General features: G+C 41.2%; 1 protein-coding gene across 5 annotated transcripts; it reads right to left on the bottom strand.

Moving 5' to 3' along the window:
- Positions 1 to 802: 802 nt before the first annotated feature.
- On the bottom strand, positions 803 to 22,708 carry IFFO1 (intermediate filament family orphan 1). 5 transcript variants are annotated; one of them, XM_070935362.1, is made up of 11 exons: positions 22,646 to 22,708; positions 21,906 to 22,585; positions 10,449 to 10,509; positions 10,248 to 10,343; positions 9,578 to 9,718; positions 9,210 to 9,218; positions 8,610 to 8,791; positions 7,940 to 8,060; positions 3,145 to 3,240; positions 2,194 to 2,324; positions 803 to 1,496 (listed from the first exon to the last, which is right to left on the bottom strand). In XM_070935362.1, exons 1-11 carry the CDS (start codon positions 22,706 to 22,708, stop codon positions 1,394 to 1,396), a joined length of 1,683 nt encoding a protein of 560 aa, XP_070791463.1. In that variant the 3' UTR covers positions 803 to 1,393. The 5 variants fall into 5 exon arrangements, with proteins under 5 accessions (XP_070791463.1, XP_070791465.1, XP_070791466.1 ...); XM_070935364.1 differs by having other exon boundaries at positions 8,610 to 8,767; XM_070935365.1 differs by having other exon boundaries at positions 8,610 to 8,767; positions 9,210 to 9,215.
- Positions 22,709 to 23,743: the final 1,035 nt, after the last annotated feature.

The following is a 23,743-nucleotide window of genomic DNA, read 5'->3' as shown; positions in this document are numbered from 1 at the left end:
TCTTCTGTTGCAGAAATGGGAAGGAAACTTGACTTCTTCCAATTCTCCTTATTTTCCCGTGTTGAAAAAAGCAAGGAAATTTAGGATGGTTGTGCCAGCAACCTTAAATATGTAGGAGCCCCATTCATGAGACTGAAGGGCTATTTAATCCAGCAGGAAGTAACAGGTCAGAAGATACCCCTGAGAAGCCAAGTCAGACTTAAAGGCCACCCCCCCTTTCTTGATCTCAGAAGGTCCAAGTATTGAGACTTACTTCCATTGAAATGTGCAGCTGAATAGTTATAACAGAGGCTAAGGACATCTTGGTCCTCTGCTATAATTGAACTCCATCAATTAAGGACTGTACATTTTTATGTGTCCTAAATCTCCTATTAACTTTCACTGGATTGCCTTAAATTCTTATTGCTATGTGAAATATTTTTGCTACCATTCAAGCTTTACCACCTTTATGATGTCACATTCTCTGTCTTTCAAGCTTAGAAAGCCAAATGTAATGTACATTCCCCTCTTAAGAGATATTTCCCTGTTTGTATCATGGATTTAAATTTAGGAAGTTTTGCATCACTGTCTCATTTACAGTTATCCCATCTGTAATTTTATTGCTCATTCACCATGTCTGGAGTTTTTGCAGTTTGTATATACCCTTGTGAATAATTTGGGATAATCTGAAAACTCACCCATTTCATTGCTCAGAACAGGGTCATTACATACGGTATCTTTTAAAAACTCAGCTACATGAGACACACAATGCAGAAACAAACTCACTAACAACAGCTATTGAAAAAGGAAGGTAACCATTTAATGTTCTTATTTCCAGACATAACACATCACATATGACTTCTGCGCCAGAAGGGCACAGCCAAGCAAGGCAAGGACAGAGCTGAGGTGGAGGGATGGGGTTCATTCTGTGTCTCCACAACAACAGACTGTCACTATTGTGTACATTGTGGCCAGGAGGGAGGGCTCTATTAGCCTAGCCTTCGGTCCACTTGGCACCAAGAGAAAGTTCAGTTTTGCTGAGATAGGCAGACCCTGCTTATATACGTATAGCAGGGGAGGAGAGTCACATACGTTTGGAGGCTGCAAGGAAGACAGGGCTTCATAAGACAAATCTTCAGGGCGCCAGATTCAATTAGATGGGAGCCTCCCCACACAAGCAATGGCAAGAAGGAAGGAATAGGAAAGGGATTGGAAAGAGCTGGGACAACTCCTTGCCCTGGGCATCTTGGTTGGCTCCACCTTCAAGTAGGGAGGGCATGAGTGGCATAATTCTAGGAGCGGCTTCTTGCCCCTTTCTGCCCCTCAGAGCTTTAGCTAGGACAAATCTCCCCCTCAATATGCTCACACTCCTGGGACAGGAGGAGGACACGCAGAGGGGACAAAGCCTCCCTCATTATCTTATCGAGGCATCACTTGGGAGGTCATGATCGGACTCCTCTGTTTCCTCGTTTGGGGCCGATTCACAGTTCGGTACCGGAGTAAAAGCAGGAGATTTTCTGAAAGAAAAAAAGGGCGGGGGTCACATGGGCACTAGGGCTAGGAGAAGAAGGAAGAGTCTTCAGAGGGGTCAGACACAGGGCTCAAGAAGCATCAGGCCATAAGACAGGGCACAGGTTGCATGGAGAGACTTGGCTGAAGTGTTAAGTGGCTTCATAACTAGAGTGGACACTGATGAAGAGCACAAAGAGGAAACTGAGGTGGGCAAGGAGGGGAGCTTCATTGGGTTCTTGCTAAGCCTAGGATTACAGTTGGATGGGAAAGTCAAAAGTCTTCCCCGCCCCAGTGCTGCATTGAATTCATTGTCCCACAAGCTAGTGCAAAGGGCCAGCCGATCAATGGTGCTTCTTTTTCCGATGAAAGTTGTCGTTCGACAGCGATTGCATCTGACAAAACTGCATCACCTTCTAGAGACACATGGCACGAAACACAACTCCTGCAAGTCTGCAAGGGGGGGTTACAGCCAATCACTCAGAATCCAGCTCAGGTTTGCCATCACCCCCCCCCCCCTTTGAGATGCTCCCATAACAGAGAAGAGAACTCCAGAACTCCATGTTGCCTGGTCTCAACCCTAGACCCTTCTGCACCTCTTAATACTATCTGGAGAACTCATATGACCTAACCCCATCTCACTCCCCACTCCATCTAGGATTACAACATGACTATACTATAGTCACCAATCCCATGGGCACTTACCTATCTCCAGACTGGGTGATGAGGCGACGACATGTCTCCATCTGCACATCCAGCCCACGCTTCATGCTGCACATCTCCATGTATTCATGCAGATGCCGGTTCATGTCATTCTTTGCTGTTGCTAATTCCAGCTAAATAAAAGGGTAGCAACACAGGGGATCATTCTGCCAACAATATGGGGGACATTATGCTACCTCCTGCTGCTCTCAAAAGGGCTGGTTGTACCTATGTTGCTGGCCAGGCAAATATTCCCTTTTACTACTCTGTATTCCAACTTTGTCATATAAATACGTACGTACATACATACATACATACATACATACATACTTTCCTCTGTTGTTATCCTTCACTGCAATGCTTCTTCCATTTGTACATAGAAAGTGATTTTCATCATAGCCATGCTCTAGTCTAGTGTGACCAAGAAATAGGCTACCCTATGTTCTAGAGAGTTGCCATTTGGCTGAAGCTTTATTGCATTTCAAATCTGTGGATGCAACAATTGGACACCCAGCATCAAAGGATATTCCTCTTTAGACAAATGCCTTTGGAATTCTTAAAGTCCAGACATTATACCAATGCAGATTTTGTTTTAACAACGATATGCCAAACAAATCAGAAGTTGGTTTATACATAATTTTAGGTCAAAATCAAACCACATTATGCATTGTGTAAACCAATTGGCAAGTTCCCGTGGGTAATTTATCTAAGTACAACACACACTGGTTTTCATTTTTTCCCCTTTTCAGTAACCTTTTTTCTTTAGCAGACTGCTTTCTTTCATTATTATTTTTCTTTTTGACATTGCCATCTAGCTTTTCTAAGCCATGACATTTGCACTGTGCTATGTCAATGATAATAATAATGCTAGCTTGCAAGCTTCATATTTGATAAGATGAAGGCAACTTGTGTTTCTCTTGCTTCCAAACCTGACAGATACTGTTCTTTCCCCACCTCAATTTGGTCAATGGTTTCCTGATATTCCTTCTCTCTGCTTTTGAAAAGTGACTCTGTGTCCTTGATCACTTTCTCCAAACTGTCATCTGATTGCTGAAGAAAGAGAGAGAGAACAGATACCATTCATGAAAACCAAGGTTAAAGGATAAGTCATTCCTATCACATGGCAGAAGAGATCATATAACCATTATTTCTCTTTTAAAAATCATTTATTATGTTGTTTCCAGAAAGGTAATTTCACCTGAGAGTTAGTGTAACATAAGTTTGGGTAAGCTAAATTCAAGCTGTAAATCAGGAATGTTCCTTTTCACTTTGCCTCAACCATAATCTTGCTGGTTGGCATCAGACAGATCACTTTCTCAGCTTTCTTTCTCTGCCCTTTTGCAACAGAAAGGCCACATTTAGAGATGGCTCAGAAAACATACATGCAACTGTTCAAAACTTCAACAACAATTAGCATCTTGTATTTCAAGATGCTAAAAGCAGCACTGAAAAATGTGGGAGATGGTAAACAATTTTGGAAAATTAAGTTCTCATTTCTCATACATTTTCTAATCTCTATGTTACTTATCATGTTTTTAAAGCTTACTGTTTCAATATGGTTTGCTTCAGGCTATTCTTATAGATAATCTAGATGCCTCAGCTACATCAAAATGGTCTCCACTTCAGGCTATCTAGACAGTGGTGGGATTCAAAATTTTTTACTACCGGTTCTGTGGGTGTGACTTGGTGGGGGTGGCATGGCTTGGTGGGGGTGGCTTGGTGGGGGTGGCAGGGGAAGGTTACTGCAAAATCCCCATTTCCTCCCGATCAGTTGGGACTTGGGAGGAAGAGAATAGATGGGGGCAGGGCCAGCCAGAGGTGGTATTTACCGTTTCTCCGAAATACTCAAAATTTCTGCTGCCAGTTCTCCAGAACTGGTCAGAACCTGCTGAATACTACCTCTGACTCTGGAGCAATCAGAACCTATCATAATTTTCTTTAAAATCTTCAACTGCTTCTGTATCTTACTATATACTTTCAAGACATCTCTTCCAAAATATTAAGCTTTCCTTCCTGCAAAGCATTGAAAGAGATTTCCTTCACCTCCCCATTTTACTCTCTCATAGGATAGAGAAGGAAACAATATATGGACTAAAAGTGCCCAATTAATTCTCTGGTTGAGAGAAAGATTTAAACCTTGCCCCAACTTCACACCTTCATCATTACTCTACTTAGGCTTCCTTTCTCATCCCACTATTTTTCTAAACTGGTTTAAACATTGGTAGTTATACTGCTAACTGGAACAAATATTGAAAGCACATTATGACTTTATTAAAACATCTGCACAGATTACTACTTACATATCTAATCTGCCTAGATGCTAAGAATAACAGAACAGAAGCAAGTTCTATGAGTTAAGTGGCAGTGGAGTGGAGTGGAGTGGAGTGGAGTGGAGTGGAGTGGAGTGGAGTGGAGTGGAATGGAATGGAATGGAATGGAATGGAATAGAATAGAATAGAATAGAATAGAATAGAATAGAATAGAATAGAATAGAATAGAATAGAACAGAATAGCTTTATTGGTCAAGTGTGATTAGACACATGAGGAATTTGTCTCCGGTGCATAAGCTCTCAGTGTACATGGAAAACAACAATAATAACCATAATAATGATACCAATAGAGAAGGTAATAGATCAGATGAGAAGGATAAAAGTAACACAGCCATACTACATGGATAATATACTTAGACATAGGACAAAACTGTGGAAACTGTTTAGCAGAGTGATGGCACAAGGAAAAACACTGTCTGTGTCTAGTTGTTTTGGGATGCAATGCTATGTAGTGGCATCCCAAGGGGAGGAGTTGAGGATGCCAACTCCTTCCCCCATCAGAGTTATCTACTGTATTTATTTTTTATCTATCACATTTATCTAATTTGTTTAATTGTTTGTTTATCTATCACATTTATGTAAATGTGATAAATCAACAACAGAGAAGCAGTGTGGTACAATGGTTAAGCAGTTGGACTAACCCTGGGGAGACCTCAGACATGGAAGCTTTTGAATAACTTTCTAGCATTGTGTGTTGTGGTAAAAAAATAGAGGCGAAGTATCTCTCTATGCTACCTTCAGCCCCTCTTGGAGGAAAGGAGGGATACAAATTAATAAATAAATCAGCAATAAACCATAATAATAATAATAACAAGAACAGGAAAGGCTCTCTTATAAAGAGATTTTCATTCTCTGAGGTCCATTTGTCAGCTATACAGGAAACAAGGGTTCTGTTGATTTTTTTTTTTAATTTATTTTACCTCTTTTCTTCTCAAAAAATAAATTTCCTCTTCGGCCAGATTCTTTTTTCCATTAGAGCTAATTTATACTATTTTAATTGTTTTTATATTATATCAGATATTCGTGATTACTTTATTGCTGTTAGTTGCATAATGAGTGCATCAATTGATAATCTATTTCTTACTTTCTGTTTGGCACAGTGATATGGTAGTGCCTCCAAAGACAAAACAATTCTACAAACACAGTACAAAGACTGAGTCTCATGTTATAGAAAATAAACCATAATCTGGCATATGCTGACAGCTCTAACTTTATACCCTTCACATACACAGAATCCTTGTCTGAGAACTTATTTCTGCATCAGCTGGCAAGTACTCTATTTGCTACTTATACTAGTAGTAGTATAAGCAACCCTAGGCCTATTCATAACAGAATCCCAACCCAAACATTGTACAAGATGAGCAACAAATTACTTCATTATCCACCCTTTCAAGAAATCAGAGAAATAAATTTAGGGACTTCAAAATACGTATAATTTTCTTCTTTCTCTACTAGAGGACTCACTTATATATGACCAGATAGCAACATTTCACAATATGAGAGAAGATATTATATGGATTACAAGCTTAAAGTCACTTGAGGATTTTATTTATATAAGGGAGTACTTCTTAGTGGTGTGGGCAGAAGAATAAAGAGATCAAGAATTATTATGTATGGTAGTTCTGTAGGAATGTGGGTGGAGATAGGTTAGCTTATTGATTGTTTAGTTGAAGAAAAGGGATATTATGTTTAGATATGAATATATGTAAAAGATTTGAGTTAAGAGATATATCTATAGGGGTGGAGGAAATGGGCAGACTATGAGTTGAATATATGTCAAATTAGGATTTATTATATAGTTTTATAGTGGAAGGTTGCTTTGAAATGTTATATTAATATACAAAAAAGAGATTTGATTTAAGAGATATATGTATGGGGGAGGAGTAAAAGAGTAGATCATGAGTAGAAATTGTTAAATTGGGGGATATAATAATATTACTATGCTAAATTAGGAGTTATTATATAATGTTATAGTAGAATGTTATTCTGAAATGTATAGTATAAGGGGGAATATAATAACATTATTAGAAAGAAAGGGTCAGTATATGGGGGATGGAGCAAGGGGATGGTAAAGTATTATATAATCTGTTATGAATTTGGGTTGTACCCTGAAGAAGCCACGGGGGGAGGGGAGGGGGAGGGGGGGTTAGGGAGGGGGGGGGAAAGGGGGAAAATTTGTATTTGAAAAACTTTTTCAATTAAAAAAAAAATACGTATAATTTTCTTCTTTCTCTACTAGAGGACTCATATATGATCAGATAGCAACATTTCACAATATGAGAGAATGGGTGCCTAAGTGTTCAGCGTGTACAAAGACTTGAAAACTATACTCTATGCAGTTTTTTATGCAGTTTCCACTCCTGTGGAATGTGATTGTTCCTGAAATCTATGTTCTTCTCATCCTGAGGCCTTCTGTTCCTAGAAGACCTGGTATTTCCCCTGGGCCTTAGGTTGCGATGGATGGAACCCCTAGCTGGATGTGTCTTGGTCTGTGTTTTTGGTCAGAGTAACTGGATCCCATCTTTGCATGGTGGGGGATTTTTCTGTTTATTATATTGTGAGCTACCCAGAGTCGTTATGGAGTTTGAAATAAATACACTTCCCAAGAAGAGGCAGTTTTCCTCCTTACTTTGTGGGTCATAGTTTATGTTACCTCAAAGCAAGGGCAAAATCTTGATAATTGAAGGGATTGCCAATGATCAGGCAATCCAACTTTAAATAACCTGATGAGCTCATTGCTCCTTTTTAAAAAAGGATATTCAAATATGTATCTGAAACCAAAGAAATCTATTTCTTCACACAACTTGGTCAGAAAGTTGACATGTCTTCTATACACATATGAACTTGTGCCAAACACACAGCCCTCCTCACCATTCTAAAATGTACAATATAGCACTTAGCACTTGCACTTATATAAAGTTCCACAATGCTTTACAGCACTCTCTTGGTGGTTTACAATGTCAACATATTTTCCCCAACAAAATCTGGGTCCTCATTTTACTAACATTGGAAGGATGGAAGCAGTGATGAAATCCAAATTTTTATACTACCGGTTCTGTGGGCGTGGCTTGGTGGGCGTGGCAGGAAAAGGATACTGCAAAATCTCCATTCCCACCCCACTCTGGTGCCAGCCAGAGGTGGTATTTGCTGGTTCTCCGAACTGCTCAAAATTTCTGCTACTGGTTCTCCAGAACCTGTCAGAATCTGCTGGATTTCACCCCTGAATGGAAGGCTAAGTCAACCTTGAGCTAGTCAAAATCGAACTCCTGGCAGTGAGCAGACTTTGCCTGCAATATTGCATTCTAACCACTGTGCCACCACGGTTCCACCACCATGATACAGAAATGAGTCAGAAGTGAATGGGACAGAGTCTGGAGATGACAAAAAAGACTGCTTGGAAGGCAGAAACCGTATGTTACCTCTCCTTGTGCCTCAGCAGCAGCAATAGCATAGCCAGAGAAATCTTCCCACAACAGCAGTGTTTCTTCAGTCTCCTCCCAGGTGAGGCTGTCACAGTCATCTTCAAAATCATATTCCCTCCTGAGGATAAATTATAAATCAGTGGAGAGAATAAGTAAAAAATGCTACAACAGAAGAAGTGACTTTGCTACATTTTCTTCCACATTTCCGATTAGACACGCCAGGTTTGGGGAAAACTTTCCAGCCCACTCTAAATCTGGAATGGATGTTTCTTGCATGTGGTGGCCATATGTAATCCAGGAGTTACAGCATTTGGGTACCCGTCCCGCTTTCCCAGCACACACAGATGGAAAACTTCCAGCATGAAGTTGTTTTCTCCAAGCAAGTCCTCCAAAAGGAAACATCTATGTGATTCTTGAAGGGTCCCACAATAGATCAGACTGTACAGAGGCTATTCCCCTTTCCAGAACTCAGGAGAATCATTCAATTTTATAAAGTTACAGGATATGGGAAGAGCCTCTTATATTTATTTTTTTTTGAATGGCCCTTGTTTTTACAATAACAAGATTCAAATTCAGTAGTGCTGTTTCCAAAAACCGCATAGGCAATTCCTGAACATGAGTTTGATGCCTCTCTTTCCCCATCCCATTGCAGGCAGGCTTCACTCACAACTGATTCAGCATCCTCTGCATTTCTTCATTGATGCTCGCAGTGGTCTCATCCTCTTCTTCCTCTTCTACTTTTTTGGGGGCCTCACTCTCAGAGAGGGAGGTGTCCTCATCACTGACCAGCTTTCGCTCCCGTTTCCGCCCCACTGTAGCTGGGACCTTAATGGGAGACAAGTGCAGAGACTACAGAACGAAGTTGGGTTGGAGATCGTAGGTGGATGGGTGAAAAGAGATGCAAAGGATGATGGGATGGGATGGGATGGGATGGGAGAGAGAGAAAAGGGTAGATAGGTAAAGAGGCAGGTAGAGAGACAGAGAAAGAGAGAGAGAAGCTTATTATGACTAAGTTAAAGATGATATGATGACTAAAATGCAAGATTAGAAACCTTTATTTTTCTAAATTAAAAGCTAAGCAGCTGAAGATGGAATCGGATGGGGGTTCATATAAAGGAACTCAAATCACACATCAGAGATGGAGGCAAGAAGACAAAACAAGACATAAGTAGAAGGAGAAAAATGCCAGGATTTGCAATTAAGTTTTATTTTAAAGAAAAGCTTCTAACTTGGATATTTTTCCAGCTTAATGAAAATAAAAACTAACCAACTGCTTCTGTAAAGGAAGAAGAGAAAGAAGAATATGTGCAAAATAGTGCAAGAAAGTGAGCAAGTGAATAAGACAAAGAAAGAGAGAGAAAGAGGGTGGGGAGGAGAGGAGAGAGACGGTGTTAGAGGGACACACATGCTTTGCACCATGTCTCCCTCTCCGGCAATTTTTCCCCAGAGACGGCCCACCAAAACTGGGTGGAGAGACGTTCTGGGGCTCACTTTGTGGGAGTTGCCCTCCAATTCAACCTGCCTGCCTGATTCTGCCATAGACAGAGGTGAACACATGGAATGAAGATAGAGTGATGGGGACTTTGCCCTTAGATGTTTCAGCTCCAGATGGGAACGGAATTGGGCGCTTCTCACCTGAAACATTTTGATCATGTCCTCGCAGTTGCGCTGTTGGGCTACGTCACACAATTTAGCTGTGATATCGATACGTCGACAAATGTCCATGTCTACCTTCATGGCCTTCTCTTGGATCTTGGTGTCCAGCTCACTAAGATTCTTAACACAAGCAGAAGAAACAAAAGAGAGAAGAATTAGGCTAATCCCTCTGTAGCCTCTAGCACAAATTAATCTGGTTTGGAGGTCTTATTTAGGAACAAGGTAGAGAAGGGAACAATTAGGTATGGCATCATATTTTATAGCCCAACATTTGATTGTTCTCCAAGTATTATGGCAGTCTGTAATTAATCACATGCTGTCTCTTTCCATCCCTGAAATAAATTTAATATTTATTTTCAATATTTGGATTTAAGACACTGTGTAACTCCATTTGACTCTGGATGGCTCAGAACATTAAAACAACGTTAAAAAATGCAATCAAAATAGAAACATTGAACATTAAAGAAGATGGTGAATCCAGACACCAATAAACAAACATCTCATGGTACCCAATAAGGGGTTCCCACCACCCTAGCCCAAAGCCTGGGAGAAGACCCAGGAACACCATCAGGAGTCAGTTGGGGGGTGGGGTGAGTGGGCGGGAAGGGCGTCTGCCTATAGAGGCCGGCCTTGGGAATAGCATGCTCACATTACTCATCAGTCCTTTGAAAACGACCAGCTCTGCTTTTAGCTTCTCCACCTTCATGGCCAGCTCCTCCTGACATGCTTCTGCTTCTTGGGCTTCCTGGTTGGAGAAGAGATGGAGAAGACGTATAGATGAAAACGAGAACCAAGACAACCAGGCAGAGGCAGGTCTCAGAGAGTGGGAAGAAAAGGAAGTAACCTTTACCTCGTGTAGCTCAGTCACTTGGTCCTGCAGCTGAACCCGCAACGTGTACTCCTCTTCCCACCTGAGAAGTCGAACAGGGCAAGGCTATGACAATGGATTTGAGCCCAGAGGGTACCATGATGCAAAGACAACCCTCCCTGACTCCTCACTCCCCAGCGCAACCTGGTCCCAGCAGAGGAACTTTAAATGGATGTCATCTAGAGCAGGGGTCTCCAACCTTGGCAACTTTAAGCCTGGCGGACTTCAACTCCCAGAATTCCCCAGCTGGCTGGGGAATTCTGGGAGTTGAAGTCTGCCAGGCTTAAAGTTGCTAAGGTTGGAGACCCCTGCTCTAGAGAACAGAAGTGCTGCAAATAAGCAGTTACCCCACTGGAATGTGTTCCTATGACAGGTGGGACTCTCACCCCACATGCTTATCTCATCTTGATCTGGATTCATTGGCTACTCTCCCCCTCTCAATTGAGAAGAGTAACCACAAACTATGTTTAGTAACTGCAGCACACTCAGAATATACTGTCATGACAGATGGTCTTCGCCTTTCATCCCTGCAATGCTGGATGCAGGCCGATGGGCATGTCTAAATGCAAGAGTTTTCCTCTCCTTTCTTCTGCATCTATACCTGGCACTCAGCTGTTTCTGGCCTACAGAGTATCAATTTTCTAATGCCAACTAACTAGAGCAAATGCTTCAGAGCCATTCTAATCTCTATAGGGTATTAAATCAGCCATAAGAGCCTTTGTCTGCAACATTGAAGTGTTGTAACACAGGCCCTGGCAGAATTAGTAGAAAGCTTTGGACTTGGGAGAAAATGGCAATCAAATGCAACTCTACAAGGGAAAGAGAGCAAAACAGAGATTTGGAAAACCCAAGTGCGAAGTTCCAGAATCTGAAAAATTCAGAAATGCATACTTGTATCCCAGCCGGGGTGAAATCCAGCAGGTTCTGACAGGTTCTGGAGAACCGGTAGCAGAAATTTTGAGTAGTTTGGAGAACCAGCAAATATCATCTCTGGCTGGCCCCAGAATGGGGTGGGAATGGAGATTTTGCAATATCCTTCCCCCAAGAGTGGGGAGGGAATGGAGATTTTGCAGTATCCTTCCCCTGCCATGCCCACCAAGCCACACCCACCAAGCCACACCATGCCCACCATGTCACGCCCATAGAACCAGTAGTAAAAAAAATAGAATTTCACCATTGATCCCAGCCCATGATGAACAAGGGCAGAGACCGACACCAGTTTTCATCTGAAAATAGGAAGCAAGTTTCTGTAGTAACAGACTTGAAAAATTACAGCTCAAAGGCACAGTACACACTCAGGAATCGGGTGTCAGGTGAATTTCTAGAAGCTAACACTGAGAATCAATTTGGTGAAGTGGTGAAGGCAGATATGTAAGAGTAGGGAGATTTGAATCCAAGTTCTGCCTTATGCAAAAAGCCAGCCTTAGGCCAGTCAGCTCTCATAGCCCTAGGAAGAAAAAAAAACGGCAAACCACTTCTAAATATTTTGCCAAGAAAACTGCAGGGATGACTTTAATCCAGACAGACACTACAAGCCAATAATGATTAAAAGGCACATGTGCCTGTTTCATGAGCACACACACACATGCAAAAAAAGTGTGTGGGCATACACACACATGCAAAAAAAAAACCCATGGGTGCACACACACATGCAAAAAAAGCTGTGCACACACACACACACACACACAATGAAGAACTGGCAGAAATTATGCAACCTAACATACATGAACATGCATGTGTTACACAAAGGTTACAGAATATAGCTACTCTATAGATGTAGATTTCAAATTGCTTAAAATAGTCTACTAGGTTCTTGCCAAACTAACTTTATTTTAACAATAAAATGTGGGAGGGGACATGGAATATACCATAAAATATTTTTAACGGCATGAACTTGTTTTAATTTAAATAAAAAATAGGTACCGGAAGAACGTGTGGAATGTTTCTAACTTTTTAAAAATTTCAAAATTCCACCACAAAATCCCAGCAGTTATCATTAGAAATTGTAAGACAAGAGTTACCTTGAGGTAAGATGGGTAGCTTATAAATTTTATAATTAAAATAAATAATAAATAACTAAATTAGAAAGCAAGGGAGGCAGATTTTGCAATATGTTAAGATTTTAATATAGTTTGCCAGAATGGTTCCATCTAACATGATAACTGCCCTAAGGTTTGATGTAAATTGAAGACTGGAAGCTAAATTAAATAAATAAATATACTACTTGGACTACAGTAGCTAGAGCCAGTATATGTAAATAAGGTGGTTTAGACCTTGCATATTTGCTTAGCTGCTGAAAATCACTGAATGTAGTGTATTTGGAAGGACTGTATCATTGAGCTGCAAATTACATCTTCCATTTACAATACAAAAATGGCACCATGAAGCCTCAAAATAGGAATAAAAACAACTAGTCATCTAGTCTTGCCTTTAATTCCAGGCTGGAAAACCTCAAAGGATCCCATTGCATCCAATGGGAGAATTTTTCCTTATAAAAAGCAGACTCCCAAGCATTTCTGAAATTTCTTTCCAATCTGAGAATCCTTTGCCTTGTAATGTTGAAGGGAGAATTTTATGGTGATGGTAGCTTCTCAGAACCTCTTGATTGACCCCATGTTTTCTCTATTCTGCGGGTAAACCTATTCTCCAAAGCACCTGAAGGCAGAACAAGAAGCAACAGATGGAAACTAACCAAGAAGACAAGCAACCTAGAATTAAGGAAAAATTTCCTGACAGTGAGAACAATTAATTAGTGGAACAACTTGCCTCCAGAAGTTGTGGGTGCTCTTTTACTCAAAGTTTTTAAAAAGGGATTGGACAGTCATCTGTCTGAAATGGTATATAGGGTCTCCTGCTTGAGCAGTGGGTTGGATAAGACGACCTCCAAGGTTCCTTCCAACTCTGTTATTTTGTGATTCAGTTATATAAAAGATGTTAAGTACCAACAAAGCTATTTGATGATTCATATACTAGATCTCCATAGAGAAGCAGAATGGTATAAACACGAGTGTGATGGAAAATATGTACTGCTTGAATTGGTTGATCTACATTGCAAGGCCAAGAGATGAATGCCCCAGTAACTGACTAGGGATAAACAAAGCCATCTCACCATTCTCAGAAATTCAATAGAGGGAAAGGTATTTGGTCAGGAGATCCAGCATGAAGCTAAAATGCCAGTGTTTCTTTTCTCTCCCTTTCTGAACATTTGTTAAACACTGCATAAAAGTAACCCCATTTTAAACTGCTCTTTTTCTTCTCAAACTAAAGGCCACTTTGTCTTGCTTAGTGGAATTTTTTTCTTTGGCAAAGTCCAAGGCAAATATCCTGTAGGCTTTAGGCCAGAAAAATCTGCCACTCGCCCCACCCTAAAGAATCAAAACAAATGGATGATTACTCACAGAGAAAGAACACAGAAAACTGAGCAGAATATAGAAAACAAAGAATGACTCAAGTTGAAGGCATGAAGAAGGAAGTAAACACACACACACACACACACAAAGAGTATGTGGGAAATATTAAGGGAGCAACAAATGGCTAGTATTATCATATATCCACTTAAAAAATGTGGGTGCACAGGCATACCAATCCAGTCCCAACCTCCCCCTACAAATACTCTGCTGTGTATTTCAACAAAATCTCCAAGTCATGTTATATTACCTGCAACTCTTGAACATAGCCATTTGCTGTTCTTTTGAAATATAAAAGGGTTCCCCCACAAAACAAATATGGGCATTCCCATATTATGAAAAACTGTACAGGAAACTGCACAACTCTTGCTTCTGAAAAGTGTGCTTATTTATTCTGCAAGATCTTGCTTAAAGTCTATTTCCTCAGGTAAAAATATGATGGAATATTAGGAAATCTCTCTCTCTTCCTCTCCTTCTCCCTCATACACACACACAGAGCTACGCAAAAATATTATGAGGGAGAGAGAGTACAACAGCGCAAGGGTATCTTTGAAGCACTGCCTAAGTACTCTCCCTACAAAGAGATGGATACAAGAGAAACTGAGACTAATTATACTCATAGAGAGTGTCTCTCTTCGTTATGTTTAAAATCACAAGTGACAAAATGTCAGATGCTGGCTTTTCATACATACAAAAAGACACCAAATTTGATTTAATTTTTTTGCAAATTCTACCTTTAGTACACCATTCTACTTCACTAGTCTTCTGGCATGAGAACACAAGCTTTAGGTCCCTCCCAAAATTGATATGGCCAGTGTTCAACTTTTTCATTTCTGTCTTATTAATGGATGGAAATGGACTGAACACTGGTCAAAGAGCAAAACCAAGCAGACTATGTGCCATTAAAACCAGGAGAAAAAGCTAATCCTCCTTTCCCTTCTTTTTCTACATTCAGCCTCAACTTCTCTTTGCCCTCCCCACCAGGTTTTCATTCACATCTGCAATGCACCATTGCCTAATAATAGTCTTACTGCAACAGTCTCTCCATCCCACTTTGCACAACCCAAGCAAGCAGAGGGCATTCAGCACGGTGTTTCCTGGACTGACTTCTTCACTTGCATCTCCCCCCCCCAAAAAAGGGGGCAAGCAAACCAATTCTCAACTGAACCAAAGCAACTGAAAGAACAACAATCAACCAGCATAGCTCTCTTTTCCACACAACAAAGTGCGATTTCCTATTCATATTCTCAGCAGAAAGAGAAACCAAGAGATGGGACCTCTAATAGGTCTTCAGAATCAACTGCATCCAGTCCAGGGGAGCCACTCGGAACAGCACTTTTTGTTCCCTGTGTCCTGGTTCTAATATGCTCCCAGATTTATAGCGTAATAATGTAATACATAATTGTAAATGCCCATATAGGCTGTGCTGTACAACTGATCTGACATTTTCTACTAAATGAATGATTTATAGAAATAAAAAAGGTGGAAGGAGTGGGAAAATAATAGTCCTAATTAGGCAGAGGGTGGCAGTAGATGATCTCCAAACTAATGTCCAACCCTTACATTCTATGACTATCTGGCTTTTACATTAAATTCTGCAAATAAGGACAAGGCGATCACTTGCCTAGAAGAATGTGATTCAATCTGTTAGGAATGGTGGCTCTATTGAGTACCAGATTTCTGAAGATTAGTTTTGGTCCAAAAGAGCCACGTTAAATGGCCCCTGACAGCCCATAACTAGAGTGAGCTTACTCATATATCTTGTATATTCCCTCTTTGCCTGAATGTATGAATGTGTAGAAGAATCTAATTGCTGTGTCGGTCCAATTAAACAGACAGAAAAGCTTATAAATGTAGCATGAGAACAATGTGTCTCACCCTGACTTCAGCATTTGATATTTGCCCTATACACTCACTTCTCCCACAATGGAGCCAGAAAAGAGGATCATAATTTCAAAGCATATTTATAATGCAGTCTTAAATTTGTTGACTAATTTTTGAAAACTTTTTGGCATTATTATATTCTATGTCAGGTAAAAAGATGCCAAGGATTGCAAATAGATTCTCATTGCCATAATAAAACTATAATTCCCAAGATTTTGGAGAAATAGGCACATGAGTTAAGCAAGTACAAAATCAAAGCAAATTTATAACATAAATGGTCAAATTAGGTCACAATTTAGTAGAATTCAGAATTCTGTTTGCTAGGGAATCAAATAAGTTGTTTGTGTATGTTACCTGGTTTTGGCTCCCTTTTATCTAAACAAACCAGGGAACATCATCTTGGACTTGTTTTAGCATCACAAAATCACAATCTCTGGCGTTGCTGTATAGCAAGCTAGAATCAAAACACGTTTTGAATACTGACTTTGGCTTGTTAGAAGATCTGGAAGCAAATGTTCTCTCAATTTGCAACCACATCAATTAATTAGCTCTCATCAAGTCAAATTTAGGAACTATTGCATCCTCACATCTCACTGCAGAGATCCCAGTTTAGATGCAATACTGTCCTAAACAAGCTTTTGTGGTTTGTTTAATGCTTCCAAATGGCAGGAAGAGTTCACTGTGACATTGCTATATCTAAAGTAAACCTTAAAAAGGCAGTAAACTTTATTCTAAGATTAAATAAGTTAACAGTATTAAATATGAAAAAGTCATAATTTTAAATCGTAAAATAAATGTGCTCTAGATGATTATCTGCTAAACATAGTTTAAGGTTAGAGAAATTTTGAAATCCTTTTTTAAATCCCTTCCAACTTCAGGACTGTGTTTTCTGCAGACATCAAGTCTGCACAGTCATCTCATGTCTACACTTAGCACTTCTAATTGTCAAAACTGAAAGATTAATCAATATACATTTGGAATCTCAAACTCCAACTCATTCCCTGATTTCTGCAAATGGACTCAATTTTTCTCTTGATTGTTACTTAAGGCAGGGGAGAAAACTCTAATCAAGTTGTTTTCTTTGTTGTCTGGACTGGTGGCGCATGTGTGTGCGCATAAGCGCATACATGCCAAATCTGGATGCTGAAGGAAAGGGCTGAACACAGCTAGATGCAGAAAGATCTCTTGTCCATCGTAGTTTTAACTATCCTAAAAGCAGCCTTTTCTGTCTAGCAGTCTCCAGGCAGGTGGGGTCAAAGAGAATCATGGGAGCTGTAGGAAAAGGCATACAATATGCTACCATAAGCTGTATCAGAAGAAAAGGCACATAAAATATTCTCTAGGTGTTGTTGCAGCATCTTTCACCCCTTGCCATGTCATCTGAGAGCTGTGATTCAGCTGCATCTACAGAACTTCAGCATTCCTGTTTCTAATTTAGAGGATTGCGGTACTGCAGAAGTGATTTATAAGGATAGCTTTAGAAATCTGATGCAGAAACACAGAGTGAAACAATTATTTTCTCCTCCAACTTGTGGTTAACATGCAACAATCTATCCAAGCCTCAATAAAGGAGCTACAGACTCAATTTTCTGAGCAAAATACATTGTGTAATAAAACGACCTTGACTTAACTTCATGTAGAAATGTAGTCCTATAATTGAAGTAAATAAAACAGTATCATATATATGCAAACCCACGTTGAATCTGAATTCCCACTATTCTTCTTACTGAACCTTTTCAACAACTATTTTCAACAAGATTCAAAGAAGGAGGATTTAGAGTGATAAAATATTCCCTAATCCAATAATCCCTCTTCAGACTAGGCAAAGATAGTGTCAGGCTACAGTTTAGATTACAATTACAATTAGTGTAAGATTAATTGACAATATTTGTCCCTACAAATATGGAACTGAACTGAAGAAGCTTCTTGGATGAGAAGCGAAATGTTTTGAAGGAAAAATAAAGTCTAGTTGCCTTTTGAAAAAAAAAGCATCTTTGGGATATTTGTCACTACAGTTTAATCTCACATTGGAAATATTTATATAATACTAATATTACTATTTAATTTAAATATAATACTGTAAACTATTTTCCAGAAACATTTATTGCATTTTTTAAAGTTTAAATCATCATCAACTACTGTACTGATTTTGCTGCTTCAGATCCCAATATATATACATAATCAATCCTGTTTCCACACACCAAGAAGTTTATAGGTTTTGTATGTTAGTTTGTAGGTTAATTACCTATATAATAAAAATGAACAGAAATGAACTCCTATGAGTGAAATTACAAAGTAGAAGGTGAAGTCGGTACCTGGTCCTCATCTGCTAACTCATTAGAAAAGACCCTGATGTTGGGAAATATTGAAAGCAAAAGAAGAAGGGGAAAGCAGAGAATGAGATGGTTATACAGTGTCATTGAGATAATGAACATGAATTTGGACAAATCCCAGGAGACAGTGGAGGACAGGTGGGCCTGGCATGCTGTGGCCCATTGAGTCACGAAGAGTTGCACATAACTTAGTGACTGAACAACAACAAGAGCATCAACTGCTCCCTATCTCTCACTTACAATCCCCATGAAGAAGGATTCCAAGTAACAGGTTTAAGAGCAGAAATATGATTCATGGTTCTTGTATACATGTTTGAACTCTAAAGTTTTCACTGGAATCAATTTGTAAAGTTCTAGTTTGTGGAACCCAGAAATATGATATTAATGAAGTGTCCTAGACTTTCTAATAGGGATTCTGGAAGGTGATTCAGCAGAAGGGACTTGCTTCAGTCTGAGCAAGCACTTAACGGAATCTAAACATTGCCAAGAATGATAATCTCTTTTCCTCTCACTTAACTTGTTGAGAAAGGATGGGAGAAGTGAAGTTTCATTACTGTCTTGAAAGAGCAATGAATCATGAAACAGAAGATAATGATAGCAATCACACTGAAATTAGTTGCAGGTATTTTGCTAATTTGGGTAAAAGCATACATACAGTGACAGATCATAATCTTGGTCTTTTAATCCAGGACTGGTCACGAATACCCAAATATAGGACAGCCAACCCTGAATATAGGACAGTCAGCCAAGAGGAGGCAGGTGCAGAAAGCTGACTTATATTTATTTATTGACATAAACATAGTTAAAGTACAAGCATCATGTTTATAACGGAAACTAAGCATAACTGGTTTTTATTTCGATCCAGTGAATTTTAATGATAATTGTGTAGCATAGGATTTAGCCACTTTTCTGGGAACTTTGGAATGTTATTTAGTAAAGAAATGAACAATTGCCTGTTTAGGATCAAGCTGAGTTGTTTAGGGAGATTAGCTCCAACGTTCAGGTGAGGGACAATTCCAAAGCGCTTGTGTGACTGATCCAATTTCACTATCTCAGCATGTGCATAAGCAGTTTTGATGGGCAATAATACTGGATCTCCCAGTCAATGCCATTGAAGTAGGGTGTCTAGGCCTGCCAGCAAGAGCACTCTGCTGAAGAAGAGCACAAGAACATGGCAAAATATTTGGGAATGGTAAGGGATTAACCCAAAACCTCAATGAAGTAGAGGTCTGCCAAATCAATTCTCTGCAAATAAAAATCTAAGGTTCTTTGCTTGATCCTACTCCAAATTATTCTAAACCCAGCATTGACATAGATAGGGTGGTAAACCAGATCTGACATAATCTGATTCTTCCATAGGAAAGTGAGTTTATCAGTACAAGATGAGCCAAGGTCTCTCCTCCAGTACTTTAACTGAATAGGCTTCTAATGAAACATCCAAACTCTAACCAAAGGAGGGGTTTTTTTGAGACTGAGCAGGGAGCAATGAGAATAGATCTCAGAAATGTACGGTAGATTGAACTGCTTATCCACAGCAGTATCATTATGCTATACAGACAGCACTGTGTGTCATACCGCAGAGGGCATAATATTTTAGCTTTGAGTAATTTGATTGGTGAAGGAAGAAAAGCCCACAAACAGCAAATGAGATCATTTTATTCTTTCCTGAAAGTGGAAGATATCTCAGCTTACATCAGCATTGGGATTCTTTTTTTTTCTCTACAACTTAGCCAGTTCAGCTATATAGACAAATATCTAACACTTTGAAATCTGGCTAGCTTTCAACACTTAGGAATCAGCTCTGTCTTTATTTCTCCATATTTAATGCTTCTGAAAAAAATAATATTGCCAGAATCTCATATCTAATACCTAATTCTATATTTGGATATAGCTGCAGAATGCAAACCACATTTTACTCCCTGATGGGCAATGTCTCCATCTGATGTGCATAACTAGCTTCACACACTGCTTTTGTTGAATAAATCATCATGTCCTAGTTTGCATATTATGCAAAGCCAAAAATGATGACTTAAAGACAATAATGGTTGGGATCCTATTTATTCTTTAACCATAAACAAATAAACTCATATGACTTAGTGCTCTGTATGAATTTACTGTGTTAAATTCCTTTTGCCAACAAACCTTTCTTAACCAGTTTTGTAAGGGATAGCCAGCGAGATTCAAGGCTGACCAAAGATTTGAACCTGACACTTCTTATCGGTGTCTAATAAGGAAAGACTGAGTTCAGTATATACCCATGTACATTGCAAGCCCTGTATATCTCCTTATTTCTTCTGTTTCAGACTGATATTCACTTTATCAAATACAATATATAATACTTTGTTTTACTAGATTGTGGGATGCTCAGTTCCCAAGCATTTTGGTGGGAAAAAGGGTACTAATCAAAAGAAAAAGGAAAAAAAGTCATTGACAAATCTAGATTTGAAGAAGAGCTAAATTGAAAAGCCTGGATGAAAAAAATATTTTAGGGAAAAAAAAACGACTTAGCAGAGGAAAGCTGAGATGGGCACACCACCATGGGGTTGACCCAAAAAGGAAGGTCCTTTTGCTTGGATCATCCACTGTCTCTAATGGTACATATTTCTGATAGAAGAAGAAACTCTGCAGAGGGTCTCTAGATAACTGCAATAACACATTTCTGAGGAGCTCTCTGCCTTCACCCTTAGCCCAAAGTGTACCTGCCATATATTTGACTGTACTTGTTCTTAAGTTCTTTTGAAGTCAGTAGCCTACCATTTCAGAAGTGACTGGTATAGAATGCTATTTAATGTTTGCCTTTCAGGGACTTATTTATTGAAAATCTAGTCCTGGCTGTTTTCCACTTGTGTGGTAAAGACATATTTGTAGCCTGTAAAGAATGTTAGGCTTCAGCAAGTCTTACCTTGCAGAAGCTGTTTTCAACTGAACCATAGAAAAACTCAGAGGACCCACTAACATCCGGCTGATTTGTTCAAATGTATCTTGTCATAAATTCCCTGTCTAAATGTAGGTGACAAGTTCCTCAAACTAAGAATTCAGCCATCGCTAATATAAATACATTGAAGCTGTGCACGTCTCCTGCGTGCCACATGCACCGACAGTAGGATATAAATAATACAGTACTCCTGTAACAGTAATATTGCATACCGAGATCTTGCTGAGAGTTGAATTTCTATACCTTCCTCTCCCTTCTCCCCTCAGCCAGCATCTGCCAGTGGCAAAGATGTGACTGAGACCAGAGAAGAGTTAGGTAGGAACTGATAACAGGGGAGCACCACGCAGTCCTAGCTTTGTGGTGTTTCATCAAAAAAATGGAGAAGAAACGGAGAAGGCACAAGTGGCGAGGACTTAAAAGCAAAGCAAAAGAGACTGACTCTGCTTCAAACCCGATCTTTTTTTCTTATGTTTTTTTTTTTTGTTCCAAGGAAGAACAAGTCCAGGGGAGGCTGTGCAACTGTTTTCTCCTCTCTGAAAGAGACCAATGGGCTCAAGAGGAGAAGTGATGTTTCATTCCTTTCTTCCAATGAAAAGTCTCCAAAAGCTTAGATTTTGCCCTAAAATAGCATCATACCAAACAAGTTGGGCCATAACGGAAGGAGCTGTTCTCTCCCCTGTTTTTTTTTTTTAACTTTTAAAGCTAGGATATACATTTCAAGGAGGGTTCACCGAGAACAAAGTGCCCTGAGTGCCGGTTTCTGAGATTCCCATGATGGCAGTGATCACTCTATGGGGACAAAAGGCTCCCCAAAGAAGCCTTTAAAACTTTCACAGGTTCCCTGACCACAGCCAGCCCCTCTCTTGCCTCTTCACCTCACCTGCGCTTGTATTCATCCCGTTCCCTCTTCACCTTGGCCAGGACATTGTAGAGAGCCCGGATTTCAGGGGTGATGGTGTCTATCTGCACCCCAACTCCATCCGGGTGCATCCAGGAGACCCCAGGCCCCTGAACTAGGGTAGTCTCTAGGCCTGGTCCCAGACGGCGAGCCTGTGAGAACGACCAGATGGTCCCGGGCAGGAAACGGGAGGATGCGGAGAAAGCGCTGCTGGGCAAGGAGGGAGACTGGCAAGAAGTGGGGGTGAGCGGTGCTCCTGGGTGGTGGCAGCTGGGGGAAATCAGCACCCTCGACGTGCTGCTGCCCAGTCCCACCGGCCGGCTGCCACTGCTAGCCCCGCCGGTCAGGGAGAGTCCCAGCGGACGGATGGGGCTGATGAAACCGGTCTGGACGGCTTGGTCCCGGCGCTGCAGGCTGCCCCGACGGGCTCCCCCTTCCTCCAGGGCCTGCTGAAGCTGCTTTTCCAGCTGCCGGTTGCGGCGCTCCAGCTCGTGCACCTTGGCCAGGAAGCATCGGAAGCGGAGGTTGAGGGTCTTCAGCACGTTGATGTTGGAGCCCAGGTCGTTGCGGAGGGCCATGGCGGCCGGCGGCGCCGGGAAAGAAGACCCGGCGGCGAGGGAAGCCGGCGGGGCCAGTTCCCCGTCGAGGGAGTCCCCCTGGGGCTCGTGGGGAAGGAAGAGGAGGGCCGGCAGCTGCTGGCGCTGGCGCTGCTCGGGCCCCGCGGCTCCCAAGCCCTGCTGCTCCTGCTGCAGGAGGAAGAGGTTTGGGCCGAATAACGGGTTCATGGCTCCGCCAGCCGTCCCGCAGCAGCGACAGGGAAGGGGGAAGCGGCCGCTGGGCGGAGAAGCGCAGCCCAAGCAGCCAATCCCCGCCGCCCGCCGCGGAAGAGGGGCGGGAAGGAGCCCCGAGCTGCGGAGGGAGGGATGCGGCGCTGGACAACAGAGGACGGTGCGGCGTCCTGCGGGAGGAGGGATGCGCGCCCACGGACGGCGGATGGAGGCCACCGCACCATGGCCCGCCGACGCCGACGCCGACGGCCTGCGCCGGCTCTGAGGCAGCGGCTGGGGTTGCCACAGAGGATCCGGGTTGCAGCTTCTCCCGCTAAACGCCGGAGAATAAATTGCTCGACCCGTCAGACAAAGCAGGAGGATCCGGCTGGTCTTTTTGTTTTTGTTTTAATGCCTGCGGTCGTTTTGCATCATCCCCATGAGCTCGCACCGGAGCTATTGGAGATCAGAAGGCTGGGCAGCTTAGACCCCTAAATAGCGACAAAGGGTGCTGAACGGAGGTGCTGACCCTATCCGAAACCAACCGACCAATCCCTGCAGAAGCCTTTGCCAGCGGCAGTGTTTCATATACACGTTGCAAAGCAGAAAACACAAAATGGAACAGATGACTCCCTTGTAACCGTAGCTTCTGAATCTTTTGAAGTCAGTAGCCTAGCATTTCAAAGGTGAATGAATGAATGAATGAAAAGAAAGCTATTTAACGTTTGTCTTTCAGGGACCTCTATTTATTGAAAATCTGCTCCTCACTGTTTTCCACTGGTGTGGTAAAGACATATTTGTAGCCTGTAAAGGAAGTTAGGCTTCAGCAAGTCCTGCCTGCAGAAGCCGTTTTCAGCTGAACAAAAGAAAAAGTCAGAGGACCCACTAACATTCGGCTGATTTGTTCAAATGTATCTCTCCTCATTCCCTGCAACTGAACCTTGCTCTCCAAATAGAGTATGAGATTTGGCATAAAAACCACAGCAGCATCAGCAGGCATTAAGAGCTGCAATTGAAATGACTCATTTTGGGCAGACATGAACAGCTTGATGG

This window comes from Pituophis catenifer, unplaced genomic scaffold (genome assembly GCF_029215685.1).
Source record: "Pituophis catenifer annectens isolate HBS135680 unplaced genomic scaffold, rPitCat1.0.hap2 SCAF_2, whole genome shotgun sequence".
Taxonomy (NCBI): domain Eukaryota; kingdom Metazoa; phylum Chordata; class Lepidosauria; order Squamata; family Colubridae; genus Pituophis; species Pituophis catenifer.
Note: the sequence above shows the minus strand (reverse complement) of the source record. Positions and strands in the feature narration are given on the sequence as shown.

Excerpts from the sequence above, each read along its gene's own strand:
- IFFO1 (XM_070935360.1), bottom strand. The coding sequence starts at position 22,708 with ATGAACCCGTTATTCGGCCCAAACCTCTTCCTCCTGCAGCAGGAGCAG. Across the intron at positions 10,344-10,448 it reads AAGTGACTGAGCTACACGAG|GAAGCCCAAGAAGCAGAAGC; the intron begins GTAAAGGTTACT and ends TTCTCCAACCAG. Across the intron at positions 1,497-2,193 it reads ATCACCCAGTCTGGAGATAG|AAAATCTCCTGCTTTTACTC; the intron begins GTAAGTGCCCAT and ends TTTTTCTTTCAG.